General features: G+C 35.4%; 1 protein-coding gene and 1 pseudogene across 9 annotated transcripts in view; both read left to right on the plus strand.

Moving 5' to 3' along the window:
• Stag1 (stromal antigen 1) overlaps positions 1-25,584 on the plus strand; it is a 305,967-nt gene that overhangs the window by 212,384 nt on the left and 67,999 nt on the right. For all 9 annotated transcript variants that reach the window (XM_021207927.1, XM_029543705.1, XM_029543700.1 and 6 more), the window contains 2 exons: positions 8,470-8,584; positions 22,574-22,691. In XM_021207927.1, the coding sequence (XP_021063586.1) occupies positions 8,470-8,584; positions 22,574-22,691 (233 nt within the window). The remainder of the gene's footprint in view (positions 1-8,469; positions 8,585-22,573; positions 22,692-25,584) is intronic.
• Positions 16,955-19,923, plus strand: LOC110327549 (annotated as a pseudogene).

Genomic DNA, 25,584 nt, shown 5'->3' on the forward strand with positions numbered 1-25,584 from the left:
TATGTGCTGGGCAGTGGTTGTGCATGCCTTTCACCCCAGCACTTGGCAGGCAGAAACAAGAAGATTTCTGAGTTCAAGGCTAGCCTGGTCTACAAAGTGAGTTCCAGGACAGCCAGGGCTACACCGAGAAACCCTGTATCAAAAAAAAAAAAAAAAAAAAGAATAGACTTTTAAAGCTTATAAAAGTCTTTTGTATTTTTTTTTCCAAAAACTCAGCTCACAGCTTTGCTACATGTGATACCTACACATGAAATGGTATCTCCTTGCAGCTGACTCCCACATTTTCATGGAATCATTATTATGATCAGTTTGATGTTGTGATTCTGAAAGTTATATATACGTGTGTGTGTGTGTGTGTGTGTGTGTGTGTGTGTGTGTGACCATAAGCTGCAGAACTTGAGTTAAAGATGGAACATTTATTTCTTATCTATATAGTATGACTGAATTTTAAATATTTGCTAGAAATTTTAATGAGAATATTTTACATAAAAATCCAGAATAGGTAGCTTCCAGTACGACTTATTTTTTTATAAAAATCAGCCAATTTCTGTAAATTATAAAAGCTTTTTTTAATTAATGCTTTTAAATTCCTCTCAGAAAAATTCACATTTCAGTAACTTCATCTTTAGTGACTTCTTTTAGAATTCTTCTACCATTTAATATAGTAGTTCTTAAAATTATAATATGTAAGCTGGGCTATCCATGGAATTTTCATGAATAAATTATGGTTTGCTCCTGTAGTCCCAACTCCTCAGGAGGGTGAGAAAGGAGAGGATTGCTTGAATGCATGGAGGCTCTCCTAGGAAACATGGCAAGAAGCCATTTAAAAACAAAACCAAAGTACATAAGACAAAAACACAGTCATGTAGTATATATGTTCTACATAGTTGTCAAGAGGCATCACAATAGTAAGTTCTAAAGTGAGAATTTAATATTACCCAGTTTTCTTATTTTTGAGATTAATTATAACCAAGAAAGTTGTAGAGGGTTAGGGGTGTTTCATGCCTAGTGTTAGGATTATTTTAGGTAGCCTTTGGATTTTGGAGGCAGTGTTGTAAAAAATTTTATTTAGAGCCGGGCAGTGGTGGCACACNCCTTTAATCCCAGCACTCGGGAGGCAGAGGCAGGNGGATTTCTGAGTTCGAGGCCAGCCTGGTCTACAAAGTGAGTTCCAGGACAGCCAGGGCTATACAGAGAAACCCTGTCTCTAAAAACCAAAAATAAATAAATAAAATTATTTTATATATATTTATGCACAAACTTAAGTATATTCCATGGTTTTTGTCATTGTTTTAGAGTTAATAGTGTGATTCCTTTTGACCCTTTTCAGACATCCTTACTGTTACTTTAATCTTCTCCCTCTTTGTTCTGTAATTATCTCCTTTCCCTCTGGCATATTAGGCCTCCCTTTTCTTTTCCTATTTTTCCGTACAGATTACTTGTACCCCACTTTTAGTTTTCCCTTACTTCCCCATCCACTACCCTAGCACTGGTTCCTTTTTACTTTCTTTGTTTCTGTAGATATATTATCACATTTGAAAATGTGTAGCTCAGAGCCTCCAATGAGAGCAAACATGAGACGTTTGTCTTTAAGTCTGGGTTATGTCACTCAACATGATCTTTTCTAGTTTATCATACATTTACCTTCAAAGTTATTTTTTCTTTAAATTTGAGTAGTATTACATAGTATATATGTACCACATTTTCATTATCCATTCATCAGTTGGAAGACATTTAGGCTGTTTTGTTTTATGTGAGTAGAATAGCAATGAACATGGCTAATCAACTATCTGGATTATGTTGTAGAGTTCTTTGGACATATGCCAAGAAGTAGTATAGCTTTGTCATATGGTAGATCTATACTTAGTTTTTTGCGGATTCTCTAATTTAATCTCCATAGTTGGCAATCCCTCCAATAGTGAATGAAGATTTACATTTATTTCTCCACATCCCTGCCATCATTTATATGTTCTTTTGGTCTTTGCCATTCTGACTGGGGTAAGATGAAGTTTCAAAATTATTTTGATTTGCATTTCCCTGATTGCTGAAGATGATGAACTTTTTTTTTAAATGTCTTAAGTGCCTTAAAGTTTTCAGTGTAGAGATCCTTTGCTTCCTTGGTTAGGTTTATTCTTGATATCTTAGTTTTGGGGGCTATTCTGAATGGGAGTGTATCTATGATCTGCTTTTCATTGTTCTGTAAACAACTCTTGATGGGTGCAAGCTTGCCTTGTATTCTGTGACATTGCTGAACATAATTGTTTCTATATGCTTTTTGGTAGAATTTTTGTGGTCTCTAATGTGTAGTATTATATCATCTGCAAATAGGAATAGTTTAACCTTTTTCCTTTCTCTTGCCTTATTGCTTTAAGTATTACTTTGAGCACAGAATTAAAAGGGAGTGAAGATAGTGAGTTTCCCTGTGTAGTTCCTTCATTGGTATAGCTTCAACCTTTTCTCTATTATGTTGGTTATGTATGTACAGCTTTTATTTTTTTGAAGGATGGTCCCTCTAGCACTAATTTTCTAGGACTTTACCTCAAAGGTGTGTTTGATCTTATCAAAGACTTTTATGCATATATTGAACTGATGTGATTTTTTTTGTCTGTAAGTCCATTTTTATAGTTTATTTCATTTATTGATTTGTATATGGATAAAACCATATATAATCTTTTTATGTATGTCTGAATTTTGTCGGAAGTATTTTATTGAGCATTTTTGTATCTATATTCAACAGGGATATTGGCCTGTGTTTTTCTTTGTTGTTGTTGTTTTTGTTGTTGTTGTTGTTGTTGTGTCTTTACCTGATTTTGATACTAGAGTGATACTAACTTCATAAAAGAAATTTAGAATCCTTTCTTTCTTTCTTTCTTTCTTTCTTTCTTTCTTTCTTTCTTTCTTTCTTTCTTTCTTTCTCTTTAGGTAAAAAAGGGTCGACTATAAGTCTTTGAAAGTCTGGTAGAATTCTGCTATGAATCTGTCCATCTGAACTTGTACTTTTGTTAATTGGTGACTTTTTATTAGTACTTCAATCTCATTGATTATTATTGGTCTTTTTAGGTTGTTGACTTCTTGGTTTAATTTTGGAGACTTGGCTGAATCTTTTTTTTTTTCTTTAAGTTTTCAAACTTAATAGACTCTTAAGTTTTTAATATAGTCCCAAATAATATTCTGACTTTTTAAAATGTCTGTTGTAATCTTTTTCTGTCCATTTCTGATTCTTTTCATTTGTATCCTGTCTTTGTTTAATTGGGCCAAGGACTTATCAATCCTACTTATCTTTGTAATCATCCAGCTGGTATATTCAGTGATGTGATTTTTAAAATTTGTTTCTTTTTCATTGTTTCTGCTCTATTTAACCATCATCATTTTATTTCGTCTTGGTGACTGGATTTGGATATGGTTTGTTCTATTTCTAAAATTTTTTTTTCTTAATCATAAATCATTTATTTGTGCACTTTCTGATTTTTTTTTTTTCCTACTGTAGCAAGTTAAAGCTATAAATTATCCTGTAGGGCTGTTTTCAGTGTGTCCCAGTGAGGTTTGTTGAGTTGATTTCATTTAATTCCAGAAAATTTTTTATTCCTTATTGATTTTTTTTTGACTCATTCATCATTTAATAATGAGCTTTTTCATGTTCATGAGTTTATGTATTTACTGGCGTTCTGTCAATTATAAATGTTACTGCAGATAGGATATTTCTGTCTTTCTGATTTTGTAATCATTTGTGCCCTATGGTATGGTCTATTATAGCAGCTAAGGTATGCTGCTGAATAGAATTCTTTGGTGTTAGGTGGAATATTCTGTATATATCTGTTAGTTTCATTTTGTGTGTTCAGATGTTTCTCTGTTTAGTTTTTGTCCAGATGATCTACCTGTCTATTGAGAAAAGTGGAGTGTTGAAGTCATGTAATATTTACCAATTCATTTTAATCTCTGCCTATAAATCCAGTAGTACTTGTTTTATGAAATTGGGTGCCCTGGAGTTTAGTTCATATATGTTTAGGATAGTAATGTGTTTGTTCACTGTTTCCTTAATTAGAATGAATGAAATGTTCTCTTCTGATTTGATGTAATTTGAAGTCTTATTTTGTTAGATATTAAGAACCTGACACCTGTTTGCTTATTGGTTCCATTTGATTGAAATGCATTTGTCCATCCTTTCACACTAAAAAGATTCCTAACTTTTAAGCTAAGATGTGTTTCTTTTTTTTTAAAGGCGTTTTTTAGATAGATATTTACTTCATATACATTTCTCCTAACCCTAACCCTAACCCTAACCCTCTATTCCCTCCCCCTGCCCTGCTCCCCAACCCACCCACTCCTGCTTCCTGGCCTTGGCATTCCCCTGGACTGGAGCATATGATCTTCGCAAGACCATGGGCTTCTCCTCCCATTGATGGCTGACTAGGCCATCCTCTGCTACATATGCAACTAGAGACACAGCTCTGGGGTACTGGGTAGTTCATATTGTTGTTCCTCCTGTAGGGTTGCAGACCCCTTTAGCTCCTTGGGTACTTTCTCTAGCTCCTTCATTAGGGGCCCTAGTCAGAATGGCTAAGATCAAAAATTCCTGTGACACCAGATGCTGGTGAGGATGTGGAGAAAGAGGGACATTCCTCCATTGTTGGTGGGATTGCAAACTGGTATAACCATTCTGGAAATCAGTCTGGCGGTTCCTCAGAAAATTAGACATAGTACTACCGGAAGATCCAGTAATTCCTCTCCTGGGCATATACCCAGATGTTCCAACTTGTAATAAGGACACATGCTCCACTATGTTCACAGCAGCCTTATTTATAATAGCCAGAAGCTGGAAAGAACCCAGATGTCCCTCAATAGAGAAATGGATACAGAAATGTGGTACATTTACACAATGGAGTACTACTCAGCATTTAAAAACAATGAATTCATGAAATTCTTAGGCAAATGGATGCGTCTGGAGGATATCATCCTGAGTGAGGTAACCCAGTCACAAAAGAACACACGATATGCATTCACTGATAAGCAGATATTAGCCCAGAAACTTAGAATATCCAACACGTGTTTCTTGTAGATCAGAGGATTTCTTTCTTGATCCTTTAGTCAGCCATTGCTTTTTGTTTGGAGAGTTTAGGTCATTAATATATGTAAAGGTACTGAAATGTGTGGAAATTGTCATCATATTGTTTTTTTGTTTGTTTGTTTGGTAGAGGTGTTTGTTTTCTTTGTAGTGCTTTGTGTGTAAGTAATTATGGGTTTGTATTTTTTTTCCCACAGTTTCTCTCCTATACTCATTCCTCTGTTCAGAAGTATTGCTTTTTGTATTTTCTTTAGGTTTGTTTTGTCAGATATAATATGATTTAGGCTGTTTATATCTTTGAAAGACTTTTCTTCTTCAATTATGGCAGATGGTTTTGCAACATATATTTGTTTACACTTGTGTTCATATATTTTTAGTTCTTAGACTGCCTAGATGCAGCCTCTTGTGGCTTTCAAAGTTTCCCATGAGAAATAAGCTGTTATTCTGATAGTGTTTTTCCTTATGTGACTTTGGGGAGGGGATGTTTACTCACTTACAGCTTTCAGTACACTTTCTTTATTATGTCTCCTTAGTGTTTTACTGTTATAAACCATAGGGGTTTCTTTTGGAATTACCTATGTTATGTTCTCTGCCTCTTGTATTCTATGGCTATGTCTTTCAGTTTAGAGCTGTTTTCTTCTACAATCATGTTCAGATGCTTCTTCCTCATCTCATCTTTTTTATTATTATTATTAATCATTTCATTTACATTTCAAATGATGTCCCCTTTCCCAACTTCCCCTCCAATCCCCCTCTTCCCCTTCGCCTCTGTGAGGGTGCTTCTCACCCTCTCATTCACTCCTGCCTTATAGCTCTTGATGCTGGGGCAACAAGCCTCCACAGCACCAAGGGCCTCCCTCCCATTGATTTCAGATAAGGCCATCTTCTGCTACATATGTATTTGGAGCCATAAATTCCTCCATGTGCACTCTGGTTGGTGGTTTAATTCGCTAGAAGCCCAGGATGGTTCAGTTAGTTGATATTGTTCTTCTTACATGGTTGCAATCCCCTTCAGCTTCTTCAGTTCTTCCCCTAGCTCTTCCATTGGGATCCCTGAGCTTAGTCAAATGATTGTCTGTAATCTTAAAATTGAAGGGTTTTTTTCATGATATCTCATGTATTTCATGTATGTTACTTTCCTGTGCATGTTTCTTATTTGATCTCTTCCTACTTTTAACTTCAAATCCTCATACTCTTATCTTCTGCTTGATTCATTTTACTTATAAGGCTTTTCTTTGAGTCTTATAATTGAGTTGCTAGTATTCTTTTATTACATCTTCATTTCAGTTTGAGTCCTCTTCAATGTGTTTACCTCTTTGTTGATTGCCTTTCTCAAGTTTTGGAAGGTTTTTTTAATTATTTCCAACAGCCTTCTGTTTTATGTTTTCTTGATCACCATTCAGGTGTTTGGCTCCTTAAGTTCTTTCTTCTAAATTCTGTTCAGCATTTCCTTTTATCTTTTATTTTTAACTCCTTTTTAACATCGTTGTTTTTTGATGAAGTTTATGATTCTTCTTGTATAGTGTATCCTGCAAATCATCTCAGAAATTCTCATTGGCAAGTATTTTTATGGGGATAGTAAGTTTGGGGAAAAGATACTGGCTTGGTCTTTTATATTGTTCGTATTTTGAGGATAAGGAGAACAAACTTTCTAGTTCTTAGTTCTTAGATGGGACAGAAGAGAGAATGTGAGGGCAGGTTGGGCCTAGAGGTTAGAAATGGCTTAGGTGGAATGAAGCCAGGTGGATAGAGAGGATTTGGCTGGTGTTTTAGGGTGTGCTTCCTAGTCTTAAGTTTTAGAGTAAGGGGATTAGATATGGCTATGTAGAAATGTTGGCAGGGGCTTGTGGCCAACAGGTAGGGGAGGGTCCTGGCAGAAGCCTAGAGATGATTTATAGTGCAGGCAAAAAAGGTGAAACTAGACTGGAGAACTGGATATGGTACCTGGGCTAGACCTGAGTAATTGGTGAGAAAGCATGGATTGGGGGAAGTCATGGAGACTAGCCTTGTGAAAGCTCTCAAAAGTCAACATTATAACCATATAAATTTCAGCTTTTTTTCCTCAGAACCTTATGTAAAGTAAATGCAATTATTCAGTGCAATAAATTTTAGTTACCAAGGAGTATTTAATTTGTCACCAGTTTGAAAGCCACCTCTAATAGAACACTTTTCAATTATATAGCCCTTCATTTGAAAAGCTTTTAAACTAGCATAAGTTATTTGCTGGTCCCTATTTTCTTATTTTTCTATCAAATACATGAGATGATATATCTAGTCTATTTCCATCTACTAGAGCAGTGACTCTCAACCTTTCTAATACTCCAACCCTTTAATGTGGTTTCTCATTTTGTGGTGACCCCCATCATGAAATTATTTTCATTGTTCTATAATTTCAGTATTAAGATCATGATGTGAATATCTGATACATAGGATATCCATTATGCAACTTCTGTGAAAAAGTTATTCAACCCACACAGGTGCTGACAACCAGATGTTGAAACCCACTGCACTAGAGTCCTTAGGAAGACATAGTTCCTTCTTAAGAAACAGTTTTATGTTCCCTGCTCCATCCTTTAGGCTTGGAGCCATCCCTTTTGAAAAATAAGGCAGCATTGGTTTTTTTTTAGGGTGCTGTTATTGTTTTTTGGGTTTGGTTTTGTTTATTTAGTTTGGCTTTTCATTTTTTTCGAGGCGAGTTTTCTTTGTGTAGCCCTGGCTGTCCTGGAACTCACTCTGTAGCTTCGGCTCACCCTCATGTATGTGCCTTTCTTTCCTCTGCCTCCTGAGTACTAGGATTAAATGTGTACTCCACTACTGGCAGGCAGGAGCTCTGTTAATAGAATAAATGTATATAGCAAATTTAAAACTTTCTTAGCCATATTTAAAAGTTTTGTTATTGAAAAAAATTGTAAATGATAGGATAGAATACTATCTCTAAATGATAAGCAATAACCATAAGAGAATACTAAAGGCATAAAGATTAAAGTGTAGCTTTTTGTTTATTGTTTAACATTTTTTTCAATGTATTTATGATGGAAGTAAATACATAAGAAACTAGATCTCAATTTAAAATTATATACTCTAATATCAATCATAAGATAATAGAAGTACATATATTTTTATAAATATTTCAGATTGACTGTTGTCATGTTGAACTGTGTAAGATATTTTATATCTGACATCTTTTGATGACTAATGTTCTCATGATAGCATGTGACTGAAAGCTCAACACTAGAAAAATTGAAGCTGGGACATCAAGAATTCAAGGGCAAGCTGGGCTACACCCTGTCTCAAAAACGACCTGGGTTTTATTGAATTAGAATGAATTACAATGAACTTTCTAATTTATGTTTTGAAAAAATATTGAAATTTGTATTCATTTGAATTTGTATTGTCCCCTGCCCCAGGCTGTTCAGCAGACATGACCCACAAGCAGAGGAAGCATTAGCGAAGAGGAGAGGAAGGAACAGTCCAAATGGGAACCTCATTAGGATGCTTGTTCTTTTCTTTCTTGAAAGTGAGGTAAGAAGGGATTTAGTTTACTCTTCTTTACTTATATGTTTTTGATTTATTGAAAGCAGTTGGGGTTCATTTCAGTCATAGGAAAACAAGCCTTTTCCTTATAAAGTTACCTTTTTGAATTACTCCATACTCAGCTTTTTGTGAGAAATTCTGAATAGGATTGTATCAATATACTTATAGGAATGTATCAATACTGAATACAGACTAGTAAGTTTAAAGTTTTACATTGTTTATAGAATGCCAGTTTTACATGGTTTTTTTTTTTAATGTTAAATTTCTCCCTATAGCTCTTAAATTACTTTATTAAAGAGTCTTAAGAGCTTGAAGGGTTTGGATTGTGGTGGAGTTTTGCCTGGCACACAGAAGGCCCTTGGTTAAAGTCTCTGCATTGCCAACTAATGGTAGCACATAGCTGTAATTCCAGCACTGGGAAGGCAGAGGCAGGTCGATCTCTATAGGTTGGAGTCCACTCTGGTTTACAGAACAAGTTCCAGGACAACGAAGGCTACACAGAGAAACCCAGTCTTGGGGTGGGAGGGAGAACAACAACAAAAGTTGTGAATGTTGTCAGACTATTAAAACTCTTAGTTTTAGCTATTTGAATATAATATTTATTTTTTGTTTACAATAGTCAGTTATTTTTTGAATTTTATAATTAGCACTCACAGCAGAACTGTTATTGGAGAGAAAAGTTTTATTTGCTCACTGAAATGTTGCTTAATACTTTAATCCATATTTTCTACTACAGACAAAGTGTAGGTTAAACAATAATGTTGGTTAAAAGACCCTGAATGTATAAACTACTTAGTTCAGAAATGAGTGAAAATAGAATTGCGAAAGAAATAAAGAAAATTAGAAGTCCAAGCAGAACTGGCAGCACAAACTTCTAATCCACAGTAGATGAGTGGATGTGTCAGGCATATCACAAGTTCAGTGCCTGACTAGGCTCCCTGTGTGATATCAAAGCCAGCTATTCAACTTAGACCCTAAGTTTCAGAATTTTGAAATACAAAAGAGAGCTGGGGATACATTTAGTTCAGTGATAATATCCTTGCCTAGATCAGGCTCTAGTTCAATATTACGAAGAAAAGAAAGAATTTTTAAAAATTAAGACTCAACTTTATTTGGAAAAAATAAAATGTCAGAGAAAGAAACCTAAAAGATTTTATGAATGTCTATAGAAGTGGAGTAAGACAACCTATGTAAAAACTAAAGCAAGAAAAGTTCAAAGCAAATAATGGAATGGGGGCCAATGGACACAGTTAGAAGTTGTCACTATTTCTTCAATTAAGACAAAATAAAGAATAATATGGAAACAAAATTAGCAGGAGAGTTGCATTCAAATGCGTTAAAAACGGTGTTTTAAATAGATCTAGAAATTACTAAATTACTAATGAAATGGCAGTATTAAACCTCTAAAATGGGACCTTACATTATGCCTTTGGACAAGTTCAAAACTAATGCATATGCTTCTAGTCCACATTTTTCATGGTAAGAATTTAAAACGTTTTCTTAATGGGCAAGTTTAGATATATTACAGAATAAATTATGAAGTTTTAGTTATAAAATAAAATAATATATGCCAGTAAATATCACCTGTGATAGCCCTTTTCACTGTAGCATAGTCTATAGAGCAGTGGTTCTCAACTTGGGGATCACAACCCCTTTGGGGGATGCATATCAGATATTTATATTATGATTAACAGTAGCAAAATTATAGTTATGGAGTAGCAACGAAATAATTTTATGGTGGGGGGGTCACCACAACATGATGAAGTGTATTAAAGGGTCTCAGCATTAGGTATGTTGAGGACTATTTGCTTTAGAGGCTTTGAATACAAAGTGTTTTCAGTAATCACAACCTATATAATAAGTGGTTTCTGATATTAGTAGAGATGAGCCATACAAATATGAAAGTGTTGAACATTTAAGTAATCTAATGGTCTTAGCTGAGTTTTAGTGTTAAGTATTGTTCTAAAACCTCTCAAATTTTGAGTTAAGAGTCATAAACGTGTTTAATTTGAGGCATTTTTATCTTTCATTTAAAATAGTTATGATGGTTATTACTACTGATTTCATATATTACTAAGTGTCTATGCTTGCTATGGGTACAACCTAGTGAAAATATATATCCCAGTTTTCACACATGGCATTCTGTACAACTGCCAAAGCTAAGCACATACCATATTTAAGGGTTTGACCTTTCTGGTGTCGTGTTTCACAAGAAACATCTGTTACTTTTTGAAAAAAATCTTACCTGTTTCAGAAGTGTAAACTCATGTTAAAGGCACTTCCCTATTTGTTTTTCAGATTTATTTTCTGTTAAACATGTCAATTTATAAAGTTTTAGATAAAGCCTTATGATTAAGACTTTTAGAAATCAGAGGAGTTGTAAATCACTGAAGTATGATTAACAGAACTGATTATAATCCTTTGTTCTTTTGAAATGTAAAATAATGTTAAAAATATAATTCTAAAATCTTCAAAGATTTATAGTATGGGTACAATTTCAGTGATAAAGGGTCAACCTAAACTAATTGTTTGTTTTCTGTTGGAATCAAAATGTGACATTTATAAACTTTATCAACCTTTTGGCGATAATTAATTTTATATTGCAAAGTATCCTGTATTTTACATACTTGGCCAGTTTGTAGCTAAATGCTACTTGAGTATAATAGTTCCAGATTTTCCTATACATGTTGTAACCATCTAGTTTATTATACAAGCTAAGATTTATTTTTTAATGAATAATTATTTTCAAGTATATTTATGCAAATTTGGTTCTCTCTGTAGTGTTATGCAATGATCACAGTAACTGGTACCCAAATTATTGTTAAAACCAAGAGGTTTGTCCAGGGTGTTAGACAGTTTTTGGACTAGAATAATGTTCTTTGAATGATTGGTTTCTCCCTCTTCTTCTCTTCACTCCATCAACCCCCAAAATAACACCAATTGTCTCTTTTTTTGTAATTCTGTGTGTGTAAACATCAGAGGACAACCTTTGGTTTTAGTCCTTACCTTCCACCTTGTTTGAACTAGGTCTCTTCATTGGTCACTGCTATGTCCACTAGCCTATGGCCTATGAGTTTACAGAGTTCTCTCCCTCTTTCATTTTATAATGAGTTCTGGGGTCACATGCCTGTGCACTAACACAGAGCTTTTATGTGGTTTCTGGGAATTGTAATACAGGTCTCCAAACTTGTAGGACAAGCATTTTATCTGTTAAACTACCTTTCAGTTCATGTTCAAGTTTCATAAAATTAGCTAATTGATTAAATCTTTTAGCAAAATCAGAGACCCAATATTGGAATACTTAGAAATTTTAGGCTTAATAACTTGGGCTGATGATTTAACTGAAAATGATTTGTCATAATCTAAATTCTTAGAATTTCCATTATAGTCCAAACTCCTATAATATATTTAACTATCTACCGGAGGTTAAAATGAAGAGAATTCTTGATATAAAACATTGGAAGCAAATTTGAAGCTACCTGAAGATGAATCATAATATGCCCAGAGTATTATAATTAAAATCTCCAGGAAATTGGAGTAGTTTAGTCAAATGTATAAGTTTCAAAGGAAGCCTATAAAATGAATTCTAATTTTATCTTACAAAATAAAGTATACCAGTATTATGAATAAAATTAAAGTATAATTTTAACTTAAACATAAATTTTTAAATATCCATCTTCCTGTGTAGTGTCTGTTTATTAAAGTTGTCTTTTTGTTTTTCTAATTCTTGAAGAGTATAAAAATAGTTTTCCAGTACCTGATTTTATAAAAGGATAACACCAGTAACCATCTTTTAGAATATTATTTTTTTTTATAATTTTAAAGTTACCAATTTTTTTAATCCCAAGGACTTAATTGCTGCTGCTGTTATATAACAGTTGTTGAAAATGTTTTTAAGTCCTCACAGCTTCATCTTTGACTCACAATGGAAATTCCTTGTTATTCTTACTGTTGCTACAACTTTTTTTTCAAAATTGTTTTATGGTAGTCCAAATTAATTTGAGATCTTCAAACTCTGTGGTTGCCATATAAGTCTGAATACAAATTTGCTAAACATTATATCAAGCCCATCCATAACTGACAATATTGTATAGCTTAATGATACTGATAAATTTGAAACTTAATTCAAAATTGAGCCAATTCATAATCTTCCTCCTCTAATGTGATAATTAAATTTGTAACAGCTCATTCTTTTATTGCAACAGCTGATTTTTTTTTTAACAGAATGCACTCGTGAGTTACTTTTCTTGTTGTCAAATATTTTATTAAATGTCTGACAGAAATAGCTAATAGAAGGAAGAACTGTTATTTTGGTTCATGATTTGAGTCCATTGTGGCAAAGAGAGCAGGAGAATAGGGCTGCTTTTAACATTGACTCTGGAGTCAAGAAGCAGAAAGGGATAATGATGGTATTCAGGTTGCTTTCTCATTTTTACTTTTTTTTTGGGGGGGGGGGGTTCGAGACAGAGTTTTTCTGTATAGCGCTGACTGTCCTAGAACTCACTTGGTAGACCACGCTGGCCTCGAACTCAGAAATCCACCTGCCTCTGCCTCCCAAGTGCTGGGATAAAAGGCGTGTGCCACCACGCCCAGCTCATTTTTACCTTTTTATTCAATCTGATCCTCAGTCTATAGCATGGTTTGTTCTTTCATAATTAAACCTCTCTGTTTAAATATCCTCAGTGACACATCTTTTTTGTCTCCCAGGTGATTACCAGTTCAGTCAGGTTGACCATGAAGATTATCTACATGGACCAACCCCTTATCTTGAAACCCAAATATGTCACTTTCAAGCCTTTATAACATTCCACTTTGGGCCCTGAAAGAGTCATATCCATCTCATAATACAAAATGCATTCAGTCCAACTTGGAAAGTCTCCATAATCTTCAATAATCTCAGTCCTGTTGAGAAATCCAGGGTCTCTTCTGGGACTCAACAGAATTAACTACAAGTCTGTATAAAATAAAGCAAATTACACATGTCTAATACACAGGCAAAGAATAAGCATTTCTGTTCTTAAATGTAATACTAGGGCTATAGCAAGAAAAGATCACACTAAAACCCAACTGGGCAATAACTAAACCCTGTACTCAGTGTTTTGCAACTACATGGCATCACCTAGGCTTCCGTAGCCTTGAGTAGGCCATCCGTCTATTTTTGCTTCCTGTAACACATATGACCTCTCTTCGGCTAGAACTACTTTTGCCTACAGCTCTTCTTAATTCAGTTTGCATGATCTTAGCATCTCCAATGTTTTACCACCTGTTACCAACTTCACCACAGCGTCACAAGATGCTTCATTAGAGAGAATCTTGCCCTTCCACACATTTTGTAGCCTCAGAGTCTTTCTGAATCTTTAGTATAAACCTTCTTGACTTTTGGATTCTTACTTTTTAATATTTGCTATACCAGCACCATGGGGATGATGTTCCCAAGTTCTGACAACTCGAGATGTCATCTGCTCCATCTACCATTGCTATAGTATGCCATAGCAGCTAAACATATGTAAACACTTCACTAGGCAGTTGTTTTCAGGCATGGAACTCTTTCACATGTATTCTCCTTCAAATAAATTTGCGCTTTCACAAGCTAGCCTTTTAATGGGTTAGATACTGCATTCAGAATACCTTTCCTGTTATCTCACAATATGTGAATTTGTTCAAGTGATTTTCTCCACAACAGCCTTGTCTTCAGCTTTAAGCTTGGTAATCTGCCATTCCTCCCCACTGTACTTTTTCTGTCTTCCTTCTCCTTAGATCTGGCAATAAGTATTGAGCAGTACTATACAATAGCCTAATACGATGCTGTCTTGAAGTTTTTAGTGCTCAACAAATCAGCTGTTGTCATTGAATTCAGTCACACTTTTAAGGTCTTGGGACATGGGCAGAAAACACACCCATATTTATTGGACATTATACTGTGAATGATTTTTATTCCAGTTCCTACTAGAGTTTTACTGCCCCTGAAGCCTTTAGCATAATAAGCCTTTAACCTTTAGTCTCCTATTGACTTTTCTGTCAGTGCCTGGTATTCCACACTTTGGCCAAAATGGCTCATGAAACTCTGCTTAGTGCACACTGAGTCTTTTCTAGTCTAGTTCCAAACTCTACAACATTTATCCCAGAGACCACTTCCAAAGGCCTATGAACTATATTCAGGTTTATTATAGCAGCAGCCCTACACCTCAATATAAATTTTGTATTGTTATTTTTCTTGTTGATATAACAACATACCTGACAAAGCAGCTTAAGGAAGGAAAGGCTTGGTTTGGTTCACAGTTTGTGAAAATACAGTTCATCCTAGGTGGGAAATCATGTCAGCAGAAGCATGAAATAGCTGGTTGTACTTCATTTGCAATTAGGGAGCAAAGAGAGATTAATGTTATTGCTCAACTTATAACTATAAGTGACACAGTGCTTCCCATATCAGAATGGGTCTTTTCTATAGTTAGGCCTCTCCAGAAGTATTCTGAAAAAGAACTCCCAGATAGATGTTTCCTAAGGTATACAAATCCATTCAAATCATTAATAAATACTACCACCACACTGTATTGTGCCATCATCTCCTTACACTCCAAAAGATAAGGAAATGATCAAATTAGCATCTACAATAAGAATATTGATTACTATAAACAAAATCTGTGGTAAGAATGGTAACAGTATACTAGAGCTAAATTTTCAAAGCACAGAAAAGAAAAGTTATCTGAAAGTATACTGATTCTGCTGCTGGAGAGATGGCTCAGCAAAATCATGTGCTGCTCTTCTGGAATAGCCAGGTTCAATTTCCAGCATCCATATGGTAACTTACAGCTAACTATCTGTAAATTCCAGGTTCAGAGTATCAAAAACCTTCTTTTGGCCTCTCAGGGCACCAGGTACACATGTGGTATTTATAAATACAAGTAGGGAAAACACTAAAGAGTGTTTTTAAAAATAAATGTTTTTTTTTCAAAGAAAACAGATACTAATAGAATTATACTAGTTAAAAGAATTGAAATATGTCATTAGATCCTCCATCAAAAACCTCAGGCCAAATTAGTCAAGATGAAAGAGACATTACCAGTTTCCAAAAGGATGAAGACTGTAAAAGCAATAAAATATAACAAATAACGTATATTCTCATGATCAAAAGTAAAACATTCCTTTTATTAACTGACTTTTCTCAAAGAATTTTGAGGCATTCAGTAATCAGAACAACAGATACTAGTGACTACATGAGTAGTAATTAAATGGCTGCCACTGACCTGAGCCTGTTGATTTTAGAACTGCTTGTACAGGGGATTTAGGATTTATATAGTGTGTCTTTGAAGTAAAATGAATGCTCAGGCAATTTATGGCAACCAGAAGGACAGAGAATTATATACTGTCTAGTGTGTAATACTGACAGAAATCCTGTTTGATTACAACTTCCCCTCTTTCCATTTTCCTTGTCAGCCAAGGAAGCCAGCCAGAGTCTGGAAATAAATTTGCTGATACAAATTAACAAGAGTATATAGAAATTGAAAAAGAAACAAAGATAATATATTAATGACAAAACTTTAGGAAGTTATAAGAGGAAACTTTTATGAAAAAAAAAACTTAAACTAAAATCATTTAAGAAGCAATGATTCAAATATGACAGAAGAAGAAAGAAGTGCAAACTAATAGTTTTATTGTATTATATAACAAGAACTCTATAGAGAGCGTGGAACAGTGGGGGTCTTGAAGGATAAGTTTTCTATGAACTATGTATTGTATATTACAGATCAATGAGGATGTTTTCTAATGAAGTAGAAGCCGAATACAGTAAAAGAAACAAATGTAGGAAACTGGTAACTAAGATTAAGTTTTGGTGCTACATATAACTGATATTTAATCAATTTTTACATACTTAAAACTGTAGAAGCATAATGTTCTAGTTAAAGAAGGAAAATGTACAGCAAGCCTGATAATAGAAAAATATATCAAAAAATAAAATAAAATTGAATGAAAGTACAACATTTAAACCTAAAGAAAGAATTGTAAAGGGAAGGAACCTATCACGCTGTCTAGGCCCTCTGCTTATCATTGCCTCCCTGCCCTTGCCTCTGGTGCATGTTCTCTCCCAAGTCATGACGGATTTCTAGTACTTCACAGCCAGTTAGAAAGGGATACATTTTTAAATCAAAAGCCAAGCTCACTCAGGTATAGTGGCACACGCTTTTAATCTCAGCACTGAGGATGCAAAGGCAGGCAAATATCTGGAATTAAGGGCAGTCTGATCTACATAGTGAGTTCTAAGACAGCCAGAGATGTATAGAGACCCTGACTCAAACCACCACTGTCCCCCCCCCCCCNCCAAAAAAAAGCCAAACTCAAAAAAAGAAGGAAGATAAGAAGATGGTGATTGCCACTGACTATCAAGAAGATGTTAGCTTTCTCTTTCCAGATATGGTGTATGCAGACTGACACCCTAGAACGGATGCCTTTATTTACTGAGCTATGCCAAGAATCACCCAAGGTCGAACATCATGGCTGTCCACATATTTGTGAAGATCCACATCCTGTGATTTGAGTCTTGGCATCCAAGTGGACAGTGCTTGAAGGCCAAAGATCCCTATGTTCACAAAATGGCAACAATCTGTGTGGCAAAATTCTGTGATCTCGATCTGCAGATGGGAGATTAGGGATTTCTGTATTCTCTTTGGGATCTCATAGCAGATTCACATACAATGATGATGACTAATAATAATGTAGCATCATTGTTTGAGATCAGTGTGTCTTACCAAACAGCAACTTCTTCACTCTGAAATAACAGAAAATCTACATGCTTCTCACATCCCTGAATGAGTGCACTGAATGGAGCGAGGTTTTTTGTTTGTTTGTTTATTTGTTTTTCATCCTTGATAGTCTATAAAATTATACACCTAAAGATGACCTAGAAACTCAGCATCTGTCAGGTAGTAGCTTCTTGATAACTATGCCAACTCAGCATTAAAAGTCCTAAAGAAATTTCTAGAATGTCACCCAAAGACTCTAACTACCATAATATGCTATTGAAGAAGTTATCCCTTTTGCTTGTTACTGTACTGTCTGGAGAACCAGAATATTGCCCTGAGGAATAACTCAATTTTCCAGAAATGGCCTAAAATTTTGAAGCAAAAAGAGGTTTTGGGGGGTTTTTTGGGGTTGTTTTTTGTGTGTGTGTGTGAAGTACAAGGATTCTGTTAAAATAGAGAAGTTGAACATCGTGATTCTTCTTCCATCTCAAGTGAACATTGTTCAGGTTCTAGAAGAACTAAAGAAATATGTACCACTGAGATGGATGTTGATTCTGTTCTCAAAGCTGTTCAGGCCATTGTATAATATGACATTAAACTGAAACAATTAGCAGAGTATCTGTGTAAGCACTTTGCTTAATCTAATCAAGACCAAAGTAAGTTAAGTTGTTCAAGAGGCAGTTACTGTCATCAGGAACATATTCTGCATGTACTCCAAATGTAAGCATTTCGTTGCCATTCTCTGTAAGTTGAAACCCTGGATGAGCCCAAAATAAACAGCTATGAACTGTAGGAGATTATGCTGAAAGAATCTCTAATGCAGTTGAGTTACTAGTGTGCTTCCTGGAGGGTTTTCTTGAAAATACCAAGGTACAGCTGATTCTGCTTATCACTTGAGTGAATCTGTTTACAAAGAAACATGAGTATGCAGGAATTGTCCAGTAGGTCTTGAGCTTGGCCCCAAAGTATTCTGATAATCCTGATCTTGAAAATCAGGGTTTTATTTATTGTCACTTTTTTTTCAACCTATCTTGTTGACAGCAACAAGAAGTAGTCTTCTCCAGAAAACCATTGATCTCAGAGGGAACAGACTTCTTTAGGCCAATCCTACTGGTTGACCTAATCGGCCACGTAGTTTCCTTGGCTTCTGTGATCCATAAACCTGTAAATGCTTTTGCAGAATGGAGTCATTACATCCATTGCAAATATGCTCACTCATGATCGCACTGATGCAGGTGGCAGCCCTGGTGGCATTGCCACTGTAACCAGCTGGAACAGCCTTAGCTCATCCCTTCTCAAGATGATGATCTGTGAGGTCTTTTAAATCTTAACCTGGGTACCCCAGTAACAGTCTCACAGGTTTCCTGTATGTAAACAGGAGCTCTGGATCTTTTGGGGAAAAGGACTGGATAGGCTAATAGGATAATCCTTCATCCTGTCACTAGTGCCTGCAAACTTTGCTCCTTTTCCTACTGCTGTGATCCACCATGGTTTAAATGGAAGGTTTGAACTTGTCACAGGGATAGAAAGAATACATAGTGGATATGTGGCTCCTAAGGCAGTCTGGTTATCTTTGTTAAAGACTAAACTTAGAGATGTGGGGAACATTAACACGCCACTCACTATGGAAATGAGCTTCCCTAACAAAGTTCTGCATCGTGCGACAGTACAGATTAACAAGAACAGCTTTGATATCTCCCTAAGCACTTCTTTGGCCATTACTCCACTGTTAGCAAATCAGAACATTTATGTCTCTCCATCTCTCAGTACTTTGGGCCCTGTCATGAAGATAGAACCTGTGAATAACTTGCAGATGCTTGTTGAAGGCACTATTGATGTCTTCTATCTCAACTGCCTCATGCCCCTCAATGTGCTTTTTATTGATTCTTAATACAGAAGGGGGCAAAATGGAACATCAGTCCTTCTTTACACCATGGAAGGGTATTCCCAGTGAAAATGAACTCCAGTTTAAGTCATGGAATTTTACTTAAATGTCTATATTGTTTTTAGCAAGTTGTAAAAACTGTGTTTACACTACTGGTAAGAAGAATACGAAAGGGCACTTGGATTTAGCTGACCTATATAATTCAGTCTCAGTTATACACCATTGCTGAAGTATGGACCTGCTATAGTCTCTCAGTTCATCTATCAAGCTCTATTACAGCATTTTGAAAGACAATAAATTGGTCCAGCCACCTTGTAATCAGTGTAAATCTAGTTCTTAACTAGAAAATTATATTGCTGTGTAGAACCTGAACCCAAATACTGCAACCAGCATACAGGAACTGACCAGTCTTCACCCTGTTACTAACATTACTGTTTGCCCCACCATAGGTTAGCTTCCTATGAACATTTGTAACCATTGTTTTGTCACTATGAGCCTCTGTCTTCACATACGGTCTTCTTTATACTATGCCAAGAGCGAACTAGCATTTTCCACATCCTCCTTTGAATATAGTCGAATATTTTATAATTGAAATCTCATTTCAAATTCAGAAAAAGGCAACAGATATTAAAGCAAGAAAAACTGGGACTTGGGGGGAGTAGATAAAACACTCAATAAAGTACTATAAGTAGAGTAGGAAAAATAAATACCAGCAATATTTCTGCCATTAATTATCCCAGAAGATAAAAATGAAACATGATGTGTTAAGAGAAAACACATTCTCCTTTGAATTGCAATAAAGAAAATTAAAAACAGCTTATTGCTACTTAAGCATATTTTAATCAAAATAGCACAGAAAGTATACAAATAATGGGCTAGATAACAAGCGCTTCTTAAAAGCAAGAAAGTTACAATCATAAATGATAAATCAGAATTAAAGACCAACAGTGTTAAAGGAGTCAAAAAGACATAGCTTCTATTTTTAAAAATTATAATCCGTTGAATAAAGCCCCTCTCTACAGCCAAATATGTGTAGTCAAGCATAAGAATATATTTAATCATAAAACCATATTTAATAATCTTGGGTTTTTATAGTGGTACTGTGCACTATACATGTTGAAGTGCATAGTTCAGTATCATTACATACATATCACATTGTTATGCTGTTGTCAGTGCCAACAGTTTTAAAACATCCAAAATGGTTTTAAAATATTCTCTAACTAAAATTTACCCACTCAATAGACTTTTTTAGCATAGGTTTGATGGCAGTAGTTTGAGTGCTTTCGATGTCCTGATTCTATTTTTAATCTTTGACACCAACTTGCAATGCCACTTGTTCTAGTCACTTTAGGAATGATACTAGTGATGATCTAGGGACATACGGCCTTCTTTATACTATGCCAAGAGTTAGCTAGCATTTTCCACACCCTTCTTTGAATATAGTTGAATATTTTATAATTGAAATCTCATTTCAAATGCAGAAAAAGGCGACAAATATTAAAGAAAGAAAAACTGTCAAGATGGGTGACTATAAAGTCTAGAGATGTCACAGTACAAACCTTTCTCTGCTTCCTCACCCCCAGAAAAGGTTTTGCTAGTTAGTATTACTTCCTCTGCCTTTGACACAATTCATTGGGATATGTTGGGGTGGAAATGTCCACTTACCCTCACGTGCGTACATGTTTGTGGTTTTTCTAAAGTATTTCTGGAACCAGTGTGAGATACTAAAGGTAGTAAAAAAAATAAAGTAGAAAATTAAGATAAAGGAATACAGAATCATCTCCAGATCTTCCAATCAGATGAATGAGTGAGAAAAAAATAGTTCAAGTGTTAGACAGCAGTGCCTAGATAGCAGTAGATAACCAGTAAATCTGGAAAGGTGTTTCATAGTTTTACTGATGCAGATACAGTTTAAGCATATTTAACAATAGTTGAGAGTTGGAAATGTAGCTTACTAGAAATTTTGCCTTATATGCACACTACTCTGGGCTCAGTCCCCAGCATTAAAATAATATTTACCATTTGTATGTGTTAGATTCCTTTTTTGAAGCTTTTCTCACAGTAAAATAAATTAGTTTAGGAACTCAAAAGGAGTTATGATCTATATCATAAAATGTAATTATGAATGTTGGCTAGCTGCATATCACTAACCTCAAAAGTTGAAGCTTTTTCACACAAGGATGGGAAAGTATCATCATCATTAGTAGTAGGGATATCAACAGCAGCTGGGACAGTGCCAGCATCTTTACCTGAAGCTTTTTAGAAACCGTAAAATATTATTTAAAAGGTTTAATAACTAGATGTGGAAGAGAGCTTGATTTGAAGTATATATATGGAGTTCAATTGTGTTTTCTTCCTGTAGGAAAAAAAAAATCTTTAAAGTCGTGACAAATAAAAAATAAGATTGAGAGTAAACAGTGAGAATAGGAAAGAGGAAAATGAGAGGAACTAAGATGACAAGATATGCCAGTATCTTAAATGGATATCTGGGAGAAATATTATTAATATCCTTTTTAAAAAGGAAAAACAGAGCAGGGGCGATAGTAAAGTACTTTCCATTTAATTGTGAGAACAAGAGAATACTTATGTATTCAGTAGGTAGCCTGGCCTGTACAGTAGTGAAGAAGTGAGTCTTAGTAAGGTGAATCTATCCGGTGAGGTCTTACACCCCAAGCCTATGACCTCCATAGGTATGCCCTGGCACATGTACCTCAGACATACATAGAAGTAGATCTAAGAATAAACTGTCAAACGTAATGAAACTAACCTAGATTCAGCTTATTTCAAGAATTCTAGTTAGATTTCTATTCTGTTTCTTCACTAGCACGAGTCATTGGAATATAGGAGATCTGTAATCTTACTACTGATACAGTTCAAAAAGTCAGCTAATTCTGTGTACTATGTCCCTATCATAGCACGTGTGTGTGTGTGTGTGTGTGTGTGTGTGTGTGTGTGTGTGTGTGTGTGTATGTGTGTATTCATACATACATACATGCATACATTCTTGTTTTGAATGGTTTTTAGAACTGTTAAGACAGCCGGGTGTGGTGACGCACGCCTTTAATCCCAGCACTCTGGAGGCAGGCAGAGGCAGGTGGATTTCTGAGTTCAAGGCCAGCCTGGTCTACAAAGTGAGTTCCAGGACAGCCAGGGCTATACAGAGAAACCATGTCTCGAAAAACATACACGCATACATACATACATGCATACATACATACATACATACATACATACATACATAAATAGAACTGTTGAGACCAATCCATTTTAATTGTAAAGAAAATTATTTAATTCACAGTATTATTAGTACTTTTATTAAATGTTCTTTGGTCACATTCAATTTGTTAATTTTAGTTACATGAACATGCAGCCTACTTGGTGGACAGCTTGTGGGAGAGTTCTCAAGAACTGTTGAAAGACTGGGAATGTATGACAGAGTTACTGTTAGAAGAACCTGTTCAAGGAGAAGAAGGTATAGTATTTTAACAAGTCTGTTTTTATTTTGTTATGTTTCCATTGATAAATGTAACATCTTCTGTGTAAATATAACATGATTTTCTTTAATGGAACAGTTTAATTCCTACAATAAGAATTTCTCAAGTTTAACCATCTTTCCATATTAGCACAATAACTATGCTACACAAGGTGTTTCCAAAGTCCATGTGTTATATAATATTCAAGAAATTCTGATTGCTGAATTGAGACACAAATTATGCTTAATATTTAATTTTTTCAAAATTGAATCTTTTTAAAATTTTTTAAAATAATTTATTTATTTATATTCCAAATGTTTCCACCCTCCCAGAGTTCTTCACCACCACCACCACCACCCCTAGCATCTCCCTTTCCTGGGACGTCAGGATTAGGTGTATCTTTTCCCACTGAAGCCAGACAAGGCAGTGCTCTGCTACATATGTGCCAGGGGCCATGGCCCAACTAGCCCATGTATGCTCTTTGGTGACTCAATCTCTGGGAGCTCACAGGGGTCCTGGTTTGTTGATGCTGTTACAATTCCTACAGGTTTGCAATCCCCTTCAGTTCCTTCAATCCTTCCCCTAATTCTTCCATAGGGGTCCCTGTCCTCAGTCCAATGGTTGTCTGTAAGTATCTACATCTGTCTCAGTCAGCTGCTAGTAGAGCCGCCCAGAAGACAGCCGTTCTAACTCCTGTTTGCAAGTTAATCATGGCATCAATAATAGTGTCAGGGTTTGGTGCCTTGATGGGCTGGACACTTGCTGGCCTTTCCTTTAATCTCCGTTTCATTTTTGTCCCTGCATTTCCTTTAGACAGGAAAAAATTCAGGGTCAGAAATTTTGAAGATGGGTGGGTAGCCCCATTTCTATACTGTGAGCCCTGTCTTTCTACTGGAAGTGGTGCCTTCAGATTCCATCCCCACAGTTAGGCATTTTGGCTAAGGTCATCACCATTGAGTCCTGGAAGCCTCTCACATGCCCAGGTCTCTGGGACTTTCTGGAGGTTCCCTCCACTACCAACATGGGCAGCTGCATATTTCCATTCATTCTCTTGGCCTTTTGGGCTTTCCTGTCTTCCTCATACCTGTTCCTGCCACCTTTTAGAGTGTGATTGTATTTGAGTAAGGAAGTCTTGGGAGATGATGCATAACAAATGCAACATTGTATTTATGTAATAACTCAGTTTGTTCATATATTTTTACCTGTGTCCTATAAAGTTTAGAAGCTCTTGCATGGAATGGAATCCAAATCAACTTTCTTCCCTAAATGTGTCGTGTTTTTTAAACAATAAAATTCTATCAGTAACTTACTTTGAAGGAATAAGTTCAAAATACATTTAAAAGGAATTAAGTTGCTTTTTAAATAGAAGTATGTTACAATTTCACTAATAAAACCCTAGTTAAAATCTAAAAGACTTAAGTGCCAGGTGTGGTAACTCACACCTTTAATCCCAGTACTTGGGAGGCAGAGGCAGGAGGATTTCTGAGTTCAAGGTCAGCCTGGTCTATAGAGTGAGCTCCAGGACAGCCAGGGCTATACAGAGAAACCCTGTCTTGAAAAACCAAAAAAAAAAAAAAAAAACTAACAGACTAAACTTTGGAGATATACATTGTATAAGACTAGCAGTAGTTTTAAGGATGTCTTACAGTATTTTTTAAAGTGTTCCTATATGTAAGGTATGGGTGCTTGGATGTATATGTTCTTCAGTGAAATGCAAATTGGGTGAGTTTGTAGTATGACCTTAAAGTATATATAGTTAGCACATTTGCTACCATATAGCAAAAACCCAGTGACTACTTAATCCATTTCTCTGAATCTCACCTTATTGAACTGAAATATAAGGACCTTTGTCTAAATCTTCTTTGTGTATTTTTGGCTTCTTTATCAAAGATCAAGTGTCCATAAGTGTTTGATTTTATTTCTGGGTCTTCAATTCTATTCCATTGATCAACGTGTCTGTCTCTGTACCAGTACCATGCAGTTATTATCACTATTACTCTGTACTAAAGTTTGCGGTCAGGGATGGTGACTCCCCCAGCTGTTCTTTTATGGTTAAGAATTGTTTTCGCTATTCTTGATTTTTTTTTTTTTTTTTGTCTTTCTAAATGAATTTGAGAGTTTCTCTTTCCATGTCTCTGAAGAATTGTGTTGTGATTTTTGATAGGGATTGCATTGAATCTATAGATTGCCTTTGGTAGAGTGGCCATTTTTACTATGTTAATCCTGCCAATCCATGAGCATGGGAAATCTCTCCATTTCTGAGGTTTTCAGTTTCTTTCTTGAAAGACTTGAAGTTATTGTCATACAGGTCTTTCACTTGTTTGGTTAGAGTTATCCTAAGATATTATATTATTTATGGCTATTGTGAAGGAAGTTGTTTCACTAATTTCTTTCTCAGCCTGTTTATCATTTGTATAAAGGCAGTTACCACATACCAAAGTTAAAGCAAGAGCAGGTAAACTATCTAAACAGGTCCATATCACACAAGGAAATAGAAGTCATTAAAAACCTCCCAATGAAAAAAAGCCCAGGGCCAGATGGATTTAGTTCAGAATTTTACCAGATCTACAAAGAAGACCTGATACCAATTTTCCTCAAATTATTCCATAAAATAGAAACAGAAGGAACATTACCTAACTCATTCTATGAAGCCACAATTATTCTGATACCTAAACCATACAAGGACCCAGCCAAAAAAGCAAACTTCAGNTCATTCTTGCTCATNAATATCATGCAAAAATAACCCAATCACAAAAGAAGTCACTAGATATGCACTCACTGATAAGCGAATACTAGCCCAGAAACTTAGAATACCCAAGATACATTATGCAAAACAGAAGAAAACCAAGAAGGATGACCATTGTGTGGATACTTCATTCCTCCTTAGAATAA

This window comes from Mus pahari, chromosome 10 (genome assembly GCF_900095145.1).
Source record: "Mus pahari chromosome 10, PAHARI_EIJ_v1.1, whole genome shotgun sequence".
NCBI classification, from domain to species: Eukaryota; Metazoa; Chordata; class Mammalia; order Rodentia; family Muridae; genus Mus; species Mus pahari.